The sequence below is a fragment of the Chiloscyllium punctatum genome, chromosome 2 (genome assembly GCF_047496795.1).
Source record: "Chiloscyllium punctatum isolate Juve2018m chromosome 2, sChiPun1.3, whole genome shotgun sequence".
Classification (NCBI taxonomy): domain Eukaryota; kingdom Metazoa; phylum Chordata; class Chondrichthyes; order Orectolobiformes; family Hemiscylliidae; genus Chiloscyllium; species Chiloscyllium punctatum.
The window spans coordinates 11,948,782-11,970,064 of record NC_092740.1 but is presented as its reverse complement, the minus strand read 5'-3'; the positions used below and the strand labels follow the sequence as shown (position 1 = coordinate 11,970,064).

Genomic DNA, 21,283 nt, shown 5'->3' with positions numbered 1-21,283 from the left:
GGATCCTGTACTCTGAGAACAATTACCCTAACCGGTCTCCAATGTGGACTGTTGATTATTTCAGTAGATGAGGGATGAAAGCTGCTCAGGACCAATATTCCTCTGAATTGTCTTTGTTTCAGATGCCTGTTTATTCCAATGCACAGGAGCACCACCATGTGGTTCAATCTGGAGAATGCCTGAATGAGAAACATGTCCCGGGTTTGAGATATAACTGACCAACATTGTTCCTTCCATTTTATAGTGAAGGGGCCTGAGCCCACCATTGTGATATATCAACTGATCATCTCACTCCTCAGCCTCCTGTTCATCTTCTTCATCCTTATCATCATGTTCATCATCTTCAGGAAGAAAAGAGGTGGGTTCTGTAGAGAATGAGGTTAATAAAACAATATGGTCCTGTTTTTGAAACAGCAATAAACAATGACCCTGGATTAATTTTCCCTCACCGACTCTCTCCTCTTCAGTACATTCTCTGAAAACGCTGGCTTTGTCTTTGGTGGGTGATGGAGGGTGGGTGAAGGTGGCCTGTTCTATAGTATCACCCACTGTCTGATGTCTGACTCATGGGTGATTGAAGATTGAGGCTGTTTCACAAGCAAGGCCATTCCAATCCATTCTATTGAACTCTGATGGATCAATCCCCATTCTACTCCCATCACTGTCAAATCTCAATTCTTCAAAAACGTAATTTCATCCACTGCCACTTGACAGAATCCCAACAGACACGATACAGAATCTCAACAGAACAGAAAGGAATCTGTAACTCAGCGTGATGCTCTTGTGTGCTTTTATTGTTAAGATTGATTTAGAGAGTTTGCTGGACAAAGGTATGGACATTGTAGCTCAGATAGTCTGAGTAACAAAGCTGTCTCTCAGCGTAGAACGGTAACATGGACTGAAAACAAAAAATACTGGAGATCACAGCGGCTGAGGTGACATCCATGGATAGAAAGTAAGCTCACATTTCAAGTCTAGATGACTCTTCATTAGAGTTCAAGTGAACAGAGGAGGGAGCAACATTTATGCAATATGTGGTGGGGGTGGATTAGAGTGGAATGCTGGGAGATAAAGGATATTGGTACTTCTGATTCGCATTCTGATCACTTAATCTGAACTATCAACATCCTTTGTCCTCCAGAATTACAAACCCCTCCCCCCCCAACTATAGCATAAGTGCTGCCCCCTCCATACTTCACTTCAGCTCTGATGAAGAGTCATCTAGACTTGAAATGATAGCTTGCTGTCTTTCCATGGATGTTGTCAGACCCATTGTGATCTCCAGCATTTATTGTTTGCAGTAAATTCCAGCATCTGTAGTAATTTGCTCCTACAATGTAATATAGGCTCCTCTTCAGGTCTCTGCAGTGGGTGCAATGCTCAGGCGCTGATTTATATTTGGGGCTGTCCCCATGACCTACCTTTGCCCTGATCAAACTGAATATGCAGGATGGGAGAAAGTGAGGACTGCAGGAACATGAATTGAATTTTTAGAATCCCTACAGAGTGGAAACAGGCCCTTCGGCCCAACAAGTCCACACTGACATATTAGAGGCCTCGGACCCATGAGTTAAATTATGTCAGTGCTGATGAGCCTTATCTTATCTTCATGGCTTCTCCATTCCTATTCCTGTAACACTTTTGTGCTCTTCAACCCTCCAAAGCTGTCTTTATTCAACTCCTGAAGAAGAGCTCATGCCCGAAATGTTGATTCTCCTGATCTTTGGATGCTGCCTGACCTGCTGTGCTTTTCCAGCAACACATTTTTCAGTTCTGATCTCCAGCATCTGCAGTCCTCACTTTCTGGGTAAAAACAATGACTGCAGATGCTGAAAATCAAATACTGGATTAGTGGTGCTGAAAGAGCACAGCAGTTCAGGCAGCATCCAACCAGCAGCGAAATCAACGTTTCGGGCAAAAGCCCTTCATCAGGAATAAAGGCAGTGAGCCTGAAGCATGGAGAGATAAGCTAGAGGAGGGTGGGGGTGGGGAGAGAGTAGCATAGAGTACAATGGGTGAGTGGGGGAGGGGATGAAAGTGAAAGGTCAAGGAGGAGAGGGTGGAGTGGATAGGTGGAAAAGGAGATAGGCAGGTCGGACAAGTCAAGGAGACAGGAACTGAGCTGAAAGTTTGAAACTAGGATGAGGTGGGGGAAGGGGAAATGAGGAAGCTGTTGAAGTCCACATTGATGCCCTGGGGTTGAAGTGTTCCGAGGCGAAAGATGAGGCGTTCTTCCTCCAGGCGTCTGGTGGTGAGGGAGCGGCGGTGAAGGAGGCCCAGGACCTCCATGTCCTCGGCAGAGTGGGAGGGGGAGTTGAAATGTTGGGCCACGGGGCAGTGTGGTTGATTGGTGCGGGTCTCTCGGACATATTCCCTAAAGCGCTCTGCTAGGAGGCGCCCAGTTTCCCCAATGTAGAGGAGACCACATTGGGAGCAACGGATACAATAAATGATATTGGTGGATGTGCAGGTGAAACTTTGATGGATGTGGAAGGCTCCTTTAGGGCCTTGGATAGAGGTGATGGAGGAGGTGTGGGCACAGGTTTTACAGTTCCTGCGGTGGCAGGGGAAAGTGCCAGAATGGGAGGGTGGGTCGTAGGGGGGTGTGGACCTGACCAGGTAGTCACGGAGGGAACGGTCTTTGCGGAAGGCGGAAAGGGGTGGGGAGGGAAATATATCCCTGGTGGTGGGGTCTTTTTGGTGGTGGCGGAAATGTCGGTGGATGATTTGGTTGATGCAAAGGTTTGTAGGGTGGAAGGTGAGCACCAGGGGCGTTCTGTCCTTGTTACGGTTGGAGGGGTGGGGTCTGAGGGCCGAGGTGCGGGATGTGGACGAGATGCGTTGGAGGGCATCTTTAACCAGATGGGAAGGGAAATTGCGGTCTCTAAAGAAGGAGGCCATCTGGTGTGTTCTATGGTGGAACTGGTCCTCCTGGGAGCAGATACGGCGGACGCGGAGAAATTGGGAATACGGGATGGCATTCAGTCCTCACTTTCTCCTCCTTTATTCAACTCAAGCTTCTTATACATCCATTTTCTTTCCCCAATCATTGGTGGCTGTGCTTTCTGCTGTCTAGATACCGGGCAGCACGGTGGCACAGTGGTTAGCACTGCTGCCTCACAGCGCCAGAGACCCGGGTTCAATTCCCGCCTCAGGCGACTGACTGTGTGGAGTTTGCACATTCTCCCCGTGTCTGCGTGGGTTTCCTCCGGGTGCTCCGGTTTCCTCCCACACTCCAAAGATGTGCAGGTCAGGTGAATTGGCCATGCTAAATTGCCCGCAGTGTTAGGTAAGGGGTAGATGTAGATGTTGGGGTATGGGTGGGTTACGCTTCGGCGGGGCGATGTGGACTTGTTGGGCCGAAGGGCCTGTTTCCACACTGTAAGTAATCTAATCTAATCTAAATTCTGAAAATTTGAAGAATCAGAGAATCCTTACAGGGCAGAGGGTGGTCATTCAGCCCATTGTGTCCACACTGGTTCTCTAAATGTGCAGCTCACTCAGAGTCACACTCCTGCCTGCTCCCTGTCACACCCCATATTCTTTCTATTTGGGTAATAGTTGCTACTGTTTTTAATATTTCAGTTGAACTTGCCTCCACCAGATCTCAGGCCTTGCATTCCAGTGTGTTTTATTTCAAATCACTTGTGCATCTTTGATCATCTGGTTTAAATCTGTGCCGTCTTGTTCACCATTCTTTCATGAGTGGAAAGTTTCTTGTTAGATGTGATTTTGAACACTTCGAAGTTCTTCTCCTTTTCTATAAGGAAAACAGTAGCAAATTCTCCAATCTACCTTCATAACCAAAGTTCCTCATCTCTGGAAACATCGTTATGAATCATTTCTGTCATCCTTGTCACACTTTTGCACACACACATACACACTACTGTACTAGTGCAGGGACATTTTCACTGCACCACACACATACACATATACATTTGTGAGGTGAATTTGTACTTGCAGAGTTACATTGTACTTTGCTCAAAAACTGCATGAATCCATGTAAGGTTCACTTTTTAGATTAGAATCGGTCTAAACATTATGGCACAGACAACAGCACATAGGGGGCTAACAACGTCAACACATTATCTGGGCTGACACCAATTGTTAAAGTTCACCTGAGAGTGTAACTTCAAAAAAGGTTTTGTGATTTACATATGAAAGAAATGAAACTAACATGGTCATTCTAACAGATAAGAGACTTAACAAACAATCAAGGTATTTTTCAATGTATAATTTCAGTTACATCACACTGTAAACTTTTACTGTAAATTGTGTCTTATAACAGCTTACTCCACAATCACACGATGAAGGAGCAGTGCTCCAAAAGCTAATGTTTCTAATTAAACCTGTTGGACGATAACCTGGTGTTGTGTGATTTTTAACTTCTGTCAGTTCACCAGTCGAAAACCTTTTCAGTCCACAAAGCAGCTGACCATGTCTGCTGAACAGTCTCATCACCAACATAACCTCTCTAGTTCCACAATCATTCCTAAAACTGAATTGATCACAGCTGATGTAATTACTTTCTTTACCTTCCAATCACCCTGCCAAAGTCTTTTTCATTCACTTAGTTGTTTGAGTAATCAAAGTTGCAGCTGTCCCTGTTTCTCAACTGATAATACTCTGTGCTCAAAAACACTTCCAGCTGTTTTTCTTTTCACCCACTTGAGTTAATCACTTTTGCTTTGTACATTCATGGCATGTGGATGTCACTGGTTGGGTTAGCATTTTTTTCCAATCCCTAATTACCCTTAATCTGAGTGGCTTGTTTGTTTAAAAAAAAGCAGGCCGTGGAGGGGGTCGTTAGGGCCGACTGCCTGCCCCTCTTCCGGGGTTACGTTAGAGCCCGGGTGTCCTTGGAGAAGGAGCACGTGGTGTCCACCAACACCCTGGAGTTGTTCAGGGAGAGGTGGGTGCCGCAGGGAGTGGAGTGTATTATTTCCCTGTCTAACTCTATTTTGATTTAATCCCTACCCTCCCCTTCACCTTTTTGCTCACACAGCACTGCCCTTTGGTTTGAAGGGCACTGCTTGTCACTGGCTACTTGGGTGTTTTTCTATCTTCCTGGTGGTGGCAATTGAATAAAGATTTGTGCACTTTGTGTCTTTCACTGTGTCTCACACCTGCATACACAAAAAGAAAAACAAAAAAAAAAGCAGGTTTTGGAGAAACCCAGCTGGTCTGCCTGCATCTGTGGGCAGAAAGCAGAGTTAATGTTTTGATTCCAGTGGTTTGCTTAGTTATTTGGATTGCAGCTCAGAGTCAATCACATTGCCCTGAGTCTGGAGGGTATCACATGTAGGCCTTACCAAGTAAAATCAGCAGTTTTCCTTCCATAAAGGACATCGGTGAACTAGATGGATTTTTACAAGACCCAACTGTCACTATTAGACTAGCTTTTAATTTCAGATTTCATTGAATTAAATTTTCACCATCTGCCATGGTACGATACAAAACCTTGTCTGCTGAATTACCTGAAGCTTCTGAATTACTGTACTAGTGCAGGGACATTTTCACTGCACCACTATTAATCATTTCTGCAGGGATTCCTTTGCACCTTACTGCTTTTTTTGATTTCTGTTCTTTTACAGTTCTTAAAATTTCACACTGCAGAAATTAGAGTCGAAGAGTGTGGTGCTGGAAAAGCACAACCGGTCAGGCAGCATCCGAGGAGCAGGAGAATCGACGTTTCAGGCATAAGCCCTTCATCGGGAATGAGCCTCATTCCTGATGAAGGGCTTATGCCCGAAACATCGACTCTCCTGCTCCTCAGATGCTGCCTGATGGGCTGTGCTTTTCCAGCACCACACTCTTCGACTCTGATCTCGAGCATCTGCAGACCTCACTTTCTCCCACTGCAGAAATCAGGTCTGAAATCATCTGGAAAATATCTGTGTTTTGTCTGATTCTAGTTTGTTGATTTGCTATCTCTATTATACAGATGTATTTGATGTACTCTTTCCATCTATTCTTTACTGCCTCTTGCGGACACAGTGGTGGACTGGTATTGGCACTGAATTAGTAATCTCGAGAGTCTCACTACTGCTCGTGGTCAAATTTGAATTTGAATTGAAAATAGGTCTAATGCTGAGTATATGAGAATTGTCATTAATACCAAAATGGCTCACTAATGTCCTTTAGGAAAGGAAACTTGCTGTGCTTACCCAGTCTGGCCTACATGTGAATTCAGATGCAATGTTTGATTGGCCTCTGAAATGCCTTGGAAAACCACTCCGTTAAAGTGCAATAAATGCTGGCCTAGTCCACACCCATGAACGAAAGAAAGGGTTCTATAAGCTGTGATCTGGAATGCACTGCCTGAAAGAGATGTTGATTCAATAATAACTATGAAAGCATATACATTTAGAGGATCATGGAGAATGGCTGAGGGGAAAAGAATTCATTGGTTCGATCTTTCAAAGAGCTGACACTGACACAATATGCCGAATGAGCCCTTTCTGCGTGACAGGATTCTTTTGAAACGAACAAGCCTTTTTAAATCAGAGTTCAAGGAGTGTGTGCAGAAAATAGAAAAGAATAAATATATAGTGAACAGACATTAGACTAACTGGTCTGGCGTTAGGTGTTTAGGGTCAATTTCCTGCTATTGGGAATCGGGCTTGTCTAATAATTACCATAAGACCATAAGACATAGGAGTGGAAGTAAGGCCATTCGGCCCATCGAGTCCACTCCGCCATTCAATCATGGCTGATGCACATTTCAGCTCCACTTGCCAGCATTCTCCCCGTAGCCCTTAATTCCTCTAGACAACAAGAACCTATCAATCTCGGCCTTGAAGACATTTAGCGTCCCGGCTTCCACTGCACTCCGTGGCAATGAATTCCACAGGCCCACCACTCTCTGGCTGAAGAAATGTCTCCGCATTTCCGTTCTGAAATGACCCCCTCTAATTCTAAGCTGTGTCCACGGGTCCTAGTCTCCTCGCCTAACAGAAACAATTTTCTAGCATCCACCTTTTCAAAGCCATGTATTATTTTGTACGTCTCTATTAGATCTCCCCTTAATCTTCTAAACTCCAACGAATACAATCCCAGTATCCTCAGCCGTTCCTCATATGCTAGACCTGTCATTCCAGGGATCATCCGTGTGAATCTCCGCTGGACACGTTCCAGTGCCAGTATGTCCTTCCTGAGGTGTGGGGACCAAAACTGGACACAGTACTCCAAATGGGGCCTAACCAGAGCTTTATAAAGTCTTAGTAGTACATCTCTGCTTTTATATTCCAACCCTCTTGAGATAAGAGACAACATTGCATTCGCTTTCTTATAAGAGACAACATTGCATTGATATCAGATTGACATACATAGGTCACTCTTGATTAAGAGAATCTAGCTGTCATAAAATTCTAGACACATTCATACCTTAAGTGTACAATGATTATATATTGTTGAAAATACCTTTCCACTGTGCAGCTTATTTGTCCATGGTTGAACTAAATATTTACTAATCATTTTTATCTCTTTAGGGTACACACAGAAAATAGAGCAGACCACATCGTTGAAAAGGTAGGGGTAATTGGCAATTGATATAAACATGGTGGTAGAAATGCTGTGGTTCAGAGTTGAATTGAACACCTCTTGTTCACAGACAGAATGAAGCCCCATGGTGATGAATTGATTAATGTGGTTTGTCCTTTTAAGAAGCTGCTCAAACGAAAAAGAGTGGGAAAGGGATCTGCTCAAACCAAGAGGTAAATGACAGGTTGATGTTCTAGTACAACATGGCTACACGGGAAGTTATACACTTTGTGAAAACAGAAATGTAGAGTATAATTCAACTGGTAATATATTGGAAACATTGATGTACAAAGGGAGTCCTTGTACACCAGTCACTGAAAGTAGACAGAGCTGAAAGATGTGTTGCTGGAAAAGTGCAGCAGGTCAGGCAGCATCCAAGGAGCAGGAGAATCAACGTTTCGGGCATAAGCCCGAGAGTAGACAGACAATGTAGCATTTGATATATGATCTTCATTGCAAGATGATTTGAGTTCAGAAGCAGGGATGGCTTACTGCAGTTGTGCAGGGCTTTGGAGAGACTGCACCTGACATATTATGTGGCAGGTGTCTTTACCATCGAAGGACGGATTTCAAACAAAGACACATTTTTTAGGGTGAGAGAAAAGAGATTTAAAAATGACATAAAAGGCAAATTGTTTACACAGAGGATGGGTCGCATGTGGAATAAAATTCCTGAGGAAGTAGTGGATCTAGGTACAATTACAACATTTAAAAGACATTTGGATAGATACATGAATAGGAAAGATTTAGGGGGGATATGAGGCAGAAACAGGCAGGTGGGACTAGACTATTTTGGGATTATGTTCAGCATGGATTGGTTGGAATGAAGGGTCTGTTTCTGGGCTGTACGGCTCTATGGCTCTATGTGCAGTTTTGTCCTCTATTGGTTAAGAAGGATATGATTGTCATAGAGGGAATGCAGAGTTCTGAGCTGAACTGTCTATCATGGAGAGATTGGTTCAACTAGGCCTATATTCACTAAGCTTTAGAAGAATGAGGGGGGATCTGATTGAAACATATAAAATTCTAACAGGGCTGCACAGACTAAATGCAGGGGTGATGTTTCCCCAGGCTGGGAATCTAGACTGGGGACAGAGTTTCAGAATTTGAGGTAGACCATTTCGGACTGAGATGAAGGAAAGTTTCCATTCTTGAACGGGTAATGAATCTGTGGAATTTTGTACTGGAGAAGGCTATGGAGACCAAGTTACTGAATATATTTTTAAAAATGCATTTTTAGATTTTAAAGGCATCTAGGGATATGAGGAAAAAAAGAGGGCATTTGGCATTGAGATAGAGGATCAGCCAAGATCATATTGGATAATATCGCAGGCTCAAAGGGCCGAATGGCCTACTCCTATTCCTAGTTTTTCTGTTTCGATAATCATTTGTCTAATGCCATCCGCTTGTAAATTTTGAGCTTCAGGTTCATTTGAGATCTCCCTTTCCAAAATAACCTGCAATTCGCCCTCGGGTAAGACAGAAGTTGTTGCTTATTTTTATTCCTGTGGACTCTTTGAGTTGCAATGAATGCTTAATGGAGGGGAAGATCAAAATGTAAACACCTCCAGTGAGTGTTGAATGCTCCACTTTCCAAGCTTTCCCAGACGTGTAATGTCAGATGAGAAGCCTCTGCAAGCACTTTCCCCTCATCTCCAACACCCTCCCTCCCTGCCCTGTGACTAGTTGCTCCAAGCTGAGCCAGAGCTGCCTGGAATGATCTGTCACTGTGATTCCTGACAGTGTCTGCACAGCCCTCCCTGTGTTACAGCTGCTGACTACACCTTGGGTTCCCTGGGTGCCAGCCATATTCTGATGCCAAGGCAAAACTGTTTCTCATGACAATTTATTCAAGGGTGGCTTTTCTGATTGTGTCTACATCTGAGTATCTGTGATCTTTAGCAAGGTTCAATGGATTAACTGTGTTTGGAATCTATTCCCGGTGAAACCAGAGAAGGAGATTGATGTACAAACTGAATGCTCCTTTCTGTGACCTGGGAGAGTTTCCTTGGAATATTCATGTTCCTTGTGTGTTTTTCAGGAATGATCCAGGATCATCCAGCATTCCTGAGACTGATCAGGTCCAACAAACAACTATTCCAGGTACTGACTGTACTCTAACTGACTGATCAATGTCCATTTCTGACACTGTAACAGAGGTAGTGTGAAACATTGACACAGTGCAAATCCATGGAATCTCTGCAGTATGGAAGATGGCCATTTGGCCCATCTAGTCCACACTGCCCTTTGAAGAGCATTCCACCCTCTCCCTGTAACACTGCATTTCCCATGGGTAACCCACCTAACCTGCACATCCTTTGAACACTATGGACAATTTAGCAGGTCAATCCACCTAACCTGCACATCTTTGGATTGTCGGAGGAAACCCATGCTGACCTGGGGAGAATATGCAAACTCCACACAGTGTCTTTTGAGGCTGGAATTAAACCCAGGTCCCTGGCGCTGTGAGACAATAGTGCCAACCACTGAGCCGCTGTGCCACTCTTGAATAGATATTCAGGGGCAGACTGTCACTTTCACTACCCAGATGATAATCCAGATACACTGTTTCATAACATTGAAAGCAACAGAATGAAAGCAGCGGACTTCCATAAAAATTAACTAATCCAGCTCTCTCTGTTATTGTCCTGACAAATAGTCCAGGATAGCAGAGAGGAAAGAACTTAAAAAAATAAATCACCACCACCAGAGCAAGAGAAGGTGTTGGGCAAACTATGAACCCTTATGACAGACAATTCCAGGTCATCTGAACCCTGGGTGTTAAAGGAAATGTCTGCTGAGATAGTAGGTGTGTTAGTTAGAATTTCCTAAAATTTCTTCTGAAAGAGTCCAATAGATTGGGAAATAGCAAACTTAAAACCTTTTTTAAAGAATGGTGGGATGCAAAAAAAAATCCCAACTCAATAGACCGAAACGTTGGGAACCAAGGGCACAGTTTTAAATGTTTTGTAAAGGAAGGCAATGTGAGATGAGAAAAATATGTTTTCACTCCACAGGTAGTTAGGGTGTCGAATGCATTGCCTGGAAGTGTGGTGGAGGCAGGTTCAATTGAGGCATTGAGGATGACTAAGCGGAAAAAGAATTATAGGGAAAATGTAATTAGGCACTAAGTCAAAATATTCGAACAGCCAACAAACAAGATGGTTGAATGGTTTACTTTTGCCACATAACAAATCTGTGATTCTGTACCTCTGTGATGGTCGGGTTTCTCAACATCAGGTCAGCACAGTCAATAAGACTATGGTCAATGCAAATAGTGTTTAACTAATTTATTAATGTTTTTGAGGAAGTATCAATCAATGTGGACAAAGAGAAACCAGTAGATAGGATGTACCTAAATGTTCAAAAGGTATTTATGTGGTGCCACTCAAAGTTTGAGATCCAATCAAAGATTGAGATAAGAGCCCATTGGCAGGGATAACATGTTGGCCTGAATAAAGGTTTGACTAGCAAACAAAAACCAGTGAATATAGATCGCTTTTGGATTGGCAATTTGTAATGAGAGATTAGTGCCTGGTCCTCAATGTTTTACAATCTCTGTCAGTGATAATGAATGCAGGGGCCGGCTACATGGAATGCTCACTACATTTTTTCCAATGACATCACTGTATGGAAGAATACAAGTTGTTGAGAGGGGTTAGAGCATCTGCAAACTGTATCAGGAGTTTAAGTGAGTGGGTAAAAATTTGGAAAAAGTGAGGACTGCAGAAGCTGGAGATCAGAGTTGAGAGTGCGGTACAGGAAAAGCTCAGTAGATGAGGCAGCATCCAAGGAATAGGAGAATCAATGTTTTTTTCAGGCATAAGACGTCCATCCTGATTCATCCTGATCATCGATTCTCCTGCTCCTCGGATGCTGCCTGACCTGCTGTGCTTTTCCAGCGCCACACTCTTGACTGGGTAAAGATTTGGCAGACTATAGTACATTGTGAGAGAATGTGATGTTGCCCACCTTGGCAGAAAGAATGAAAAAGCGGTGTACTTTTGAAATGGAGAAAAATTGCAGAAATATGAGGTTCGGAGGAAGCTAGGTACATGAATCACATGGTTAGTGTTTATTGCGAGGCAATAGAATACTAAAAAAAGGACTTCCTTCAGCTGTGAAAGGCCTTGGTGAGACACCATCTGTACATTATAGTCTCCTTCAGCTGTAATAAGAGGCTGTGATGAGACCCCATCTGTACATTATAGTTTCCTTCAGCTGTGAAAGGCCTTGGTGAGACCACATCGTATATTATAGCCTCCTTCTTTGAAAAAGGGTACAAACACATTAGACGCAGTTCAGAAAAACATTGATTCAACTCATTTAGGAGAAGGTATTACCCTAATGGGTAACACCCTTTGGCAGTCCCAATGCCCTCATTGTTTCAATAGTGTGACCATCACTGAAACCCTCAGTATCAATATCCTGGTGTCATTCAGATTACCCTTGACCAGAAATTTGACCGTACTTGCACATAAACATAGTGGACCCATGAGCATGTTCAAGGCTAGGAATACTGCTCTGACAATCGCATCTCCTGACTCTCCAGAGCATGTCCATCATCAATAAGGCACGTATCAAGTGTGTGATGGAATACTTCCCACTTGCCTGAATGGGAACATTCTGGAACCTCAACACCATGCAGGACAAAGCAGCCCGCTTGATTGGCACTATATCCACAAACATCCCTTCCCTCCACCACTGACACTCAGTAGCAGCAGTGTGCACTAACCACAAGATGCACTGCAGGAATTCATCAAAGTTCCTCTGACAGAACCTTCCAAACTTACAACAACTTCCATCGAGAAGGAAAGTGGTAGCACATTCGTGTTCCCCTTCAAGCCATTCACCATCCTGACTTGGAAATGCATCACAGTTCCTTCACTGTAACTGGGTCAAAATCCTCCCAATCCCCCCCTAGTGGCATTGTGGGTCAACCTACAGCAGGTGGGTTGCAGTGGTTGAAGCAGGCAGTTTGCACTCACCTTCTCAAGGGTAACCAGGGATGGGTAATAACTGTTGACCCAGTCAGCAACACCTACAAATGAAAGAAAATGAGGCAATGTTGGGCAGATAGGGCCAGTATGATTAGAATTTCAAAGGATAAGAGACAATTCTATTGAAACATATCAGATCCTGAGGGAACTTGATTGAGCAGAGGGTGAGGTGATGTTTCCCCTTGAGGGGGATCCTAGAAATAGGGGACACAGTTTCAGAATAAGATGGCATCTTGGAAAAAGGTATTCTGTTTCAGAGACAAAGTCTTTGCCATCTATCTGTGGAATTCTCTTGGTCAGATAGTGGTTTCCAAATTCATAAACAGCTGGACTGATAGATCGGGAGAATCTGTTGTCTCTTGGAAAAGGAAGAGGTTTGAGAGGGGATAGATTTAAAGTCATGTACAAATGAACACAGAATGTTTACCCAGTGAGTTGGTCGAGGTGGGAATGCCCTATCTGTAAATGTCATGCAGGCAGTTTCAATTAAAGCATTCAAGAGGCCATTGGATGACTATTTGGATAGAAATGGTGTACAAGGATATGGCAAAAAGGCAGGAGATTGGCACTGGGTAATGATGCTCGTTTGAAGGGCTGATGTAGGCATGATAGATCAAATGGATCAAATGGCTTCCTTCTGCAGTGTAACAAGTCTGTGATTCCAAAAAAGCAATGGAGAGTAAGCCATCAAATCCATTCAAGGTAGAATCAGATAGACCTTTGATAGAAAAAAGAATTAATGGCTATGGGACTCGGGAAGGTGGAGCTGAGACCACCACCAGACTCGCCATGATCTCATTCAATAGTGTAGCAAGACCCACCCTGTATCTGTGTGGGTTTCCTTTAGGTGCTCTGGTTTCTTCCCACAGTCTAAAGATATGCGGGTTGGGTGGATTGGCCATGGGAAATTGCATTGTAGTGCGCAGGCGAGGTGGGTTAGACAAAGGAAATGCAGGGTTACAGAGAAAGGGTAGTGAGTGGGTTTAGGTGAGATGCTCTTTTGAGGGTCAATGAGACTCAATGGGCAAAATGGCCTGCTTCCACACTGCAGGGATTCTATGATTATTCATTATTTAAATGCAAGTTATTTCTTTGCTTATAATGTAGAAATGCAACAACCAGTTTGTGAAGAGTAATGTCCCACAAACAGCCCTGTGCTCAATCAGTTAGCCTGTGTATTTTCATGATGTATTCTGAGGGATGAGTGATGTTGAGGACACAATGATCTGGGTTGAGGGCTGAGTGACAAGGACACAGTAGAGAGCTCCTCTGTTCTTCTTTGAAGTATTGCATGAGGAATTGTTCACATCCACCTGAGAGAGCAGACCAGTGGAAACTTTAACATCTCAGCCACAAGATTAACACTTTAGACATTGCAGCACTCCATTTGAACTGCTCCGATGTCTCAGCATTGATCTTACGTTGTAGCCATTGGAATGGGGATTGAATCCAAGCCTTCTAACTCCGAGGGGTATGTGGTGTCCACTGAGCTGTTGCTGATACCTAACAACACACCGACCAATAAATATCCCCTTATCATTCCTGTTTGTGTTACAGATCAGGACAGTTCCATCCTCTATGCTGAGATTGACAGCAACAGAACAGGTAAATTGCTGCACCTTAAAGGTTTTAAGTTGTTGACTAATTGATATTCAGATTTTATCATTAAACCAACAGAACATTTTGTCTTTGTTAACGGTAACAAAAAATTTACAATCAGTGCTTCAGAAGACTATGAATCAATGACTACTTTTATATTGAGAAAGTGTATCATTTGAGATCACTCCCACCTCCCCACATCTCTAAGAGCTGATTTCACTGTGGTTCTGATTTCCTGAGTACATAGAACATAGAAAAGTACAGCACAGAACAGGCCCTTTGTCCCACAATGTTGGGTTGAGGGTTAATCCTAATGTAAAATAAAATAACTTAACCCTCAACTCACTGCTATCTATGTGCATGTCCAGCAGTCGCTTACATGTCCCCAATGACTCTGCTTCCATCACCACAGCTGGCAACGCACTCCATACATTCACAACTCTCTGCGTAAAGAACCTACCGTTGAGGTCCACTCTATACTTTTCTCCTAATATCTTAAAACTATGACCCCTCGTAACATGTCAATCCTGCCCTGGAGAAAAGTCACTGGCTATTGACTCTACCTAATCCTCTCATTATTTTGTACACTTTGATCAGGTCTCCTCTCTTCCTCCTTCTCTCCAGAGAGAAAAGTCTGAGCTTATTCAACCTTTCTTCATAAGGCAAGCCCTCCAGTCTAGGCAGTATCCTGGTAAACCTTCTTTGCACCTTTTCTAAAGCCTCTGTATCTTTCCTATAGTAGGGTGACCAGAATTGGACACAATATTCCAAGTGTGGCCTCACCAGGGACTTGTAGAGCTGCAGCAAAACCTCATGGCTCTTAAACTCAATCCCCCTGTTAATGAAAGCCAAAACACCATATGCTTTCTTAACAACCCTATCCACTTGGGCGGCAACTTTGAGAGATCTACATACTTGCACACCCACATCCCTCTGTTCCTCTACACTGCCAAGACTCCTGTCTTTAATCCTATATTCAGCATTCGAGGTTCGACCTTCCAAAATGCATCACTTCGCATTTATCCAGGTTGAACTCCATCTGCCATTTCTCAGCCCTGCTTTGCATCCTGTCTATGTCACGCTGCAGTCTGCAATAGCCCTCAATCCTGTCGATGGCATGTCCATCCTTTATGTCAACTGCAAATTTCCTAACCCACCCCTCAACTTCCTCATCCAAGTCATTTATAAAAACTACAAAGAACAGACCCCTGGGGGACCCCACTCATCATTGTCTTCCAGGCAGAATACTTTCCATCTACAACCACTCTCTGCCTTCTGTTAGCCAACCAATTCTGAATCCAGATAGCCAACTCTTCCTGTATCCCATACTTCCTGACTTTATGAATGAGCCTACCTTGGGGAACTTTATCAAATGCCTTGCTGAAGTCCATATACACCACACCCACTGCTTGACATTGTCAACCTGTCTTGACACCTCCTCAAAGAACTCAATAAGATTTGTGAGGCATGACCTGCTCCTCACAAATCCATGCTGACTGCCTTTAATCACACTATGCTTTGCCAAATAGTCATAAATCCTATCCTTCAGAATTCTTTCCAAAACTTTGCTGACCACAGACGTAAGACCGACTGGTCTGTAATTGCCAGGGGTTTCCCTATTCCCCTTCTTGAATAGAGGAACAATATTCGCCTCCTTCCAATCCTCTGGTACGACTCCTGTGGAGAGTGAGGAGGCAAATATCCTCACCAGTGGCTTAGCAACCTCCTTTGTTGCTTCCCTGAGCAGCCTGGGATAAATCTGGTCTGGCCTTGGGGACTTATCAATCTTAATATTTGCCAAACCTTCCAGTACATCAACTTCATCAATCTTGATCTGTTCAAGCCTATATTCAAGCTCCTCAAAGTTCTCAGTCACAACAAGGTCCCTTTCCTTAGTGAAAACCAAAGGAAAAAACTCATTTAGGGCTTCCTCTATCCGCTCAGACTCCACACACAAGTTCCCTCCGATATCCCTAATTGGCCCGACCTTCTTCCTGATCATTCTCTTATTCCTCATGTATGAGTAAAATGCCTTTGGGTTCCCCCTAATCCTTCCTGCCAAGCCTTTTTCGTGTCCCCTCCTCGCTCTCCTCAGTCCATTTCTGAGCTCCTTTCTAGTAAGCCTGCAATCATTTAAAGCTGTGCTTGATCCTTGCTTCTTCCACCTTATGTAAGCTGCCTTCTTCCTTTTGTTGAGAAGCTCCTCTGATCTCATCATCTAAGGCTCCTTAATCTTATCCCTTCTTACCTGTCTCAGAGGAACAAATTCAGCATCACTTGCAACAACTGCTCCTTAAACAGTCTCCACATGTCTGTTGTGCCCATTCTGTGGAACAATTGCTCCCAGTCTGTACTTCCCAACTCCTGTCTGATAGCGTCATAATTTCCTTTTCCCCAATTAAATATATTTCCTCGGTAACTGCTCCTTTCCCTCTCCAAGGCTATGGTAAATGTAAGGCAGTTGTGGTCACTGTCACCAAAGTGTTCTCCCATCACAAGATCAGACACCTGTCCTGGCTCATTGTCGGGTACCAAATCCAAAATGGCCTCTCCCCTTATTGGCCTGTCTACATACTGAGTAAGGAAACCCTCCTGAACACACCTGACAAAAACGGCTCCATCCAAACCATCTGCACTCAGGAGGTTCCAGTCGATATTGGGAAAGTTGAAATCACACATAACAACAACCCTGCTACATCTACATTTTTCCAGAATCTGCCCGCCTATGAGTTCTTCAATCTCTTTACTGCTATTAGGGGTTCTTTAAAAACCCCCAATGTGGTGGCAGTTCCCTTGCTATTCCTAACTTCCACCCATACTGACTCAGTAGACAAACTTTTCTCAACGACCTTTGTTTCTGTAGCTGTGATGCACTCTCTGATTAGCAATGCTACACCCCGTCCTCTTTTTCCACCCTCCTGTCCTTTTTAAACATTCTAAACCCTGAAACATCAAGCAACCATTCCTGCCCCTGTGAAACCCACATCTCAGTATGGCCACAACATCGTAGCCCCAAGTACTGATCCATGCCCTAAGTTCGTCACTCTTATTTCTGACACTTCTTGCATTAAAGCAGACACACTTTTACCGATCCCTTTGTTTCATCACGTGAGAAATCTTCCCGATAGATTCACTACACCCTGTCACTGCCCCATCTGCAACCGTCCCCCTCTCAGCTAGTGTGGCTCTGATTCCGTCCACCCTGCCAAACTAGTTTAAACCCTCCTGAACCACACGAGCAAATCTCCCACCCAGGACATTTATGCCGCTCCAGTGCAGGTGCAACCCGTCCTTCATGTACAGGTCCCACCTTCCCCAGAATGTACCCAATGGTCTAGGTATCTGAAGCCCTCCCTCCTGCACCAGCCTCACAGCCACATGTTAAGCTGCATTCACTGACTGTTCCTCATCTCACTTTCTCGTGGCACCGGTAGCAAACCAGAGATCACTTCTCTACTCGTCCTGCTCTTCAGCTTCCAACCTAACTCTCTGGAGTCACTTTTCAGATCCTCAATTCCTTTCCTGGCTATATCATTGGTGCCAATACGTACCACATTTTCTGGCTGCTCACCCTCCTCCTTCAGAATCTTGCAGACCCGATTGGCAACATCCTGGACCCTGGCACCGGGGAGGCAACATACCTTCCAGGAGACCCGTTCCTGACCATAAAATCTCCTGTCAATCCGTCTAACTATTGGGTCCCCTACCACTAGTGCTTTTCTATTCTCCCCCTTCTCTTCTGGGCTACAGCGCCAGGCTCAGTGCCAGAGACCTGACAATTATGGCTTTCCCCTGAAAGGTCATCCCTGCCAGCAGTATCCAAAATGGCATACTTATTGCTGAGGGGAACGGCCACAGGGGATCCCCTGCTCTGACCGTCGGTTCCCTTTCCTGCACCTGACAGTAACCCAGCTGTCCTTACCCTGTGTCTGAGGAGTGACCACCTCCCTGTACATCCTCTCAACTTCCCCCTCAGCCTCCCAGATGATCCGTAGTTCATCCAGCTCCAACTCCAGTTCCCTAACTTGGTTTTCGAGGAGCTGGAGTTGGGTGCACTTCCTGCAGATGTAGTCGGCAGAGACATGTGAAGTGTCTCTCGCCTGCCACATTCTGTAGGAGGAACATGCAATTGCTCTCGCATCTATATCTCGCGAATCTGAAAGCCCGCACAGGACTAAACAAAGGAAGAGAAGAAAATAAAAGAGAAACCTGAAAACTTTCCGAATAACGTTAGAGGTGGTGGGTGGGAGGGGTGGGTGGGAGGGGGGCCCTAGGGTCTCGGGTTTAGATCTCACCCCCTTAAAAATTTCCCAGCAGCCCTCGTTTCTCTCCTCTCTCGCTCCTCGTCACTCTGTTCAAAGAAAAACGTTTTATACTCACCTTACCAGAAGTCCTTCGCTCGTCCCTCACACCTCTCGGCAATTGAAGTAGGAGTGTTTGATGCTGCATTGGAAACTGTTCAACTCCTAGGATTTGTGCCTGCTCATCGTCAGAGATTCACTCCAAATGGGAACTCCCAGTTCAGTTTTAGGTGACCATGAATTCTCCCCTGATGAGCGGCTTCATAGTGTGAGGCCCACGCAGTAGCATTCCCTCCGTATGGATTTGTTCAAGGACAGCCGTGTGTGACGAAATAGACTGAATTTTTGAAGGAGTAATGAAGGATGATCGATTGGGTCTTGCACATTGTCCATCAACATGGATGTTAGCAAGGTTCCACATGGCAGACTGGTCATTAGAGAGAGATGTGTGGTGGTGGATTCACCGGACTGTAATATGAACATCACTGGGGTCTAATTTTCAATCTCCAAGACTGTGAGAATCCCTGTCCAAACCCCTCCAAATCTCTTTCCCCCTTTTAAGTCGCTCCTTAAGACATGCGTGTTGGAACCCCACCTGTCCAAATAACTCCGAATATGGTTTGATGTCTGATTCTCATGCAGTTCATTGAACATTTTCCAATGGTAAAGCTGTGATGTGAATCCAGGATTCTGTCTGATTCTTTGATTCTAGAGTCAGAAAGCTGATGCAATAAGGCAGTTTCAGAGTGAATACTGTTTGTATTACAGCTCAGCCTGATTCCTGTACCTATGCCAGCATCGTGTTTGACAGCAACAGAAAAGGTAACCAGCTACATACTTTTTTTCCCACATAGTGGTATCTCTAAACATTTAAAATACGTCCTCCTCACTAACAGGCTGTTCTCTTTCGCTTCAAGGTGACAAGAGTCTCTTAGTTGTGGAATCAGAAGAGAGTGAGTCAGTTTTTTTTCTTTCAGAATCCTCATCCTCTCCCCTCCCCTTCCCACTTCCACCTTCTCTAATCTCTGTAGCCCATTCTCCCAAGTGTGGGACAGGGCCAGTTGGGAATGGGTAATTCTATTCCTTGTTATTAAAGTCCAAATCCGAGGTGGCTGGCTCATGGAGATTTGATCATATGACCTCCAGGCTTCATTCCCACACCACAATGCTGCTGTCATTGGTTGGTCAACCTGTCCGTCTTCATTGGGGTGTTGCTTTTCTGCACCAATCCTGTTAGATGGTACTTGATTGTCAGTCAGAAAGCTTGTCTCTGCCAATGTGTTTATGAGAACTAGGGGGAAAATGTTCAACCGTTGGAGTAAATATTTCCCTTTCCTGTAATTACGCTGACACTGAAGGACTGATGTTTGGGTTAATTTGCCATTTTCCTGTAATTACCCTGAATCTGAATTTATAATTATAATCAGCTCTGATTTCTGTATCTTTCTAGCGGATGTAACCTATGCAGCTGTTATGAACACACATTAGGAGTATTTACTGTAAGTAATGAACCTGTGTAACTGAGGCTACACTGCTTCCCAGATCAAATTCAAGGAGCAACATGGGATTCACCAGCTCCTAAAATTGACATAAATATTCTTCAAAAGTTTTTATTTTATAAAATCTGTGTCGTTTTATCTTTCTAGATGGAGATGGATTAGAATTGTTTGAAAGCCAAGGATTGTTTAAGGAATACTGTATGTTTTTGAAAGCAAGTATCCTGACCCTCATTGTAAGTACTGTTTACACAGCTGCTGGGTCAGACGTAGCAGAAGGTACAGACGAGCTGGAGACAAGGGCGTGTACAAATGGAGATTCAGCTGGCAACAAATATCTGATTGGCCTTTGTACTAATGACTAGTAATCAATGACAAAACCTTTGTGCTGCCAGCAATGATGTGATTGCTTCCCAGGTAACTGAACAGCTTGTGTGGATGTAAACAATATCGGGAGAAGCCATCAAACCTTCACCAGTTCAGGAACTGATCATCATCAGCTCTGTTACCTGCAATAAAAGTTACTTTAACTCTGAGGACACTGAGCTTATTTTCTTTTCTTTTAGCAGTTGCAATAAGCTCTGACCTTTGATTAATAAGTCAGGCCAATTATAAGCCACCCTGTGTCTCGTGTAAAACAGTGACAACATCTGCACATGGAAGATGGAGAAGGAGAAGGAAGTAGCATTCTGATCACAAGCATCATCTCAGCAGATCCTGTGAACTGGGACCACTGAAACTGCTTTCTGTATTTTCCTTCAAATCAAAGATGAATGTTTCATTCCTGTCTGTATGTGTATGTGTCCGCATTTAAGGGGAATTCGTTCATGAGGATCTTAGAGTTTAACGAGTGGCATTATATGTCAATGGTTTGTCATTATTTCTCTGGAATTCGCATCTATTTATTTGTGAAAAATAGTAATCTTTGTAAATCCAGAAATGTAGTCTGTGCTTCCTGGCAATCTGGGTCGAAAACTCAGTTGAAGTGGAGAATTTTGTGAACTTCTATAAAATCTCCCAACTTTTGTGACGACCTTGGGAATAGTGAGGCTTGATTTCCAAAATGCTACCTCAGTGAGACGTAAAAAGAGCCATCTAGGTGTAATATGATATTGACGTATGTCTGTGGTCTGTCGATATAGTTTACATAAATATTATGTATCTCTATCGGTGTCTTTTCTTTAATGTGGTTCAGCTTTCATTGCTTATCCTATTTCCCATGGACATTTTGAGCTGGACACCCTGGTGTCACTCAGTAAACATTAAGAAATCAAAAAAATATATGCATATGGCTCAGTGGTCAGCACTGCTGCCTCACAACACCAGGGTCTCAGGTTCGATTCCA

General features: G+C 44.0%; 1 protein-coding gene across 7 annotated transcripts in view; it reads left to right on the top strand.

Moving 5' to 3' along the window:
* LOC140494241 (uncharacterized) overlaps positions 1 to 21,064 on the top strand; it is a 63,340-nt gene extending 42,276 nt beyond the window's left edge. For 2 of the 7 annotated variants that reach the window (XM_072593515.1, XM_072593468.1), the window contains exons 4-9: positions 245 to 358; positions 7,491 to 7,530; positions 9,584 to 9,645; positions 14,100 to 14,147; positions 19,211 to 19,264; positions 19,360 to 21,064. In XM_072593515.1, coding sequence (XP_072449616.1) covers positions 245 to 358; positions 7,491 to 7,530; positions 9,584 to 9,645; positions 14,100 to 14,147; positions 19,211 to 19,264; positions 19,360 to 19,517 — 476 coding nt within the window. In that variant the 3' untranslated portion in view covers positions 19,518 to 21,064. Of the gene's footprint in view, positions 1 to 244; positions 359 to 7,490; positions 7,531 to 7,612; positions 9,204 to 9,583; positions 9,646 to 14,099; positions 14,148 to 19,210; positions 19,265 to 19,359 lie in introns of those variants that run through there. The other 5 variants (XM_072593497.1, XM_072593487.1, XM_072593478.1 and 2 more) reach the window with 5 other exon arrangements.
* Positions 21,065 to 21,283: the final 219 nt, after the last annotated feature.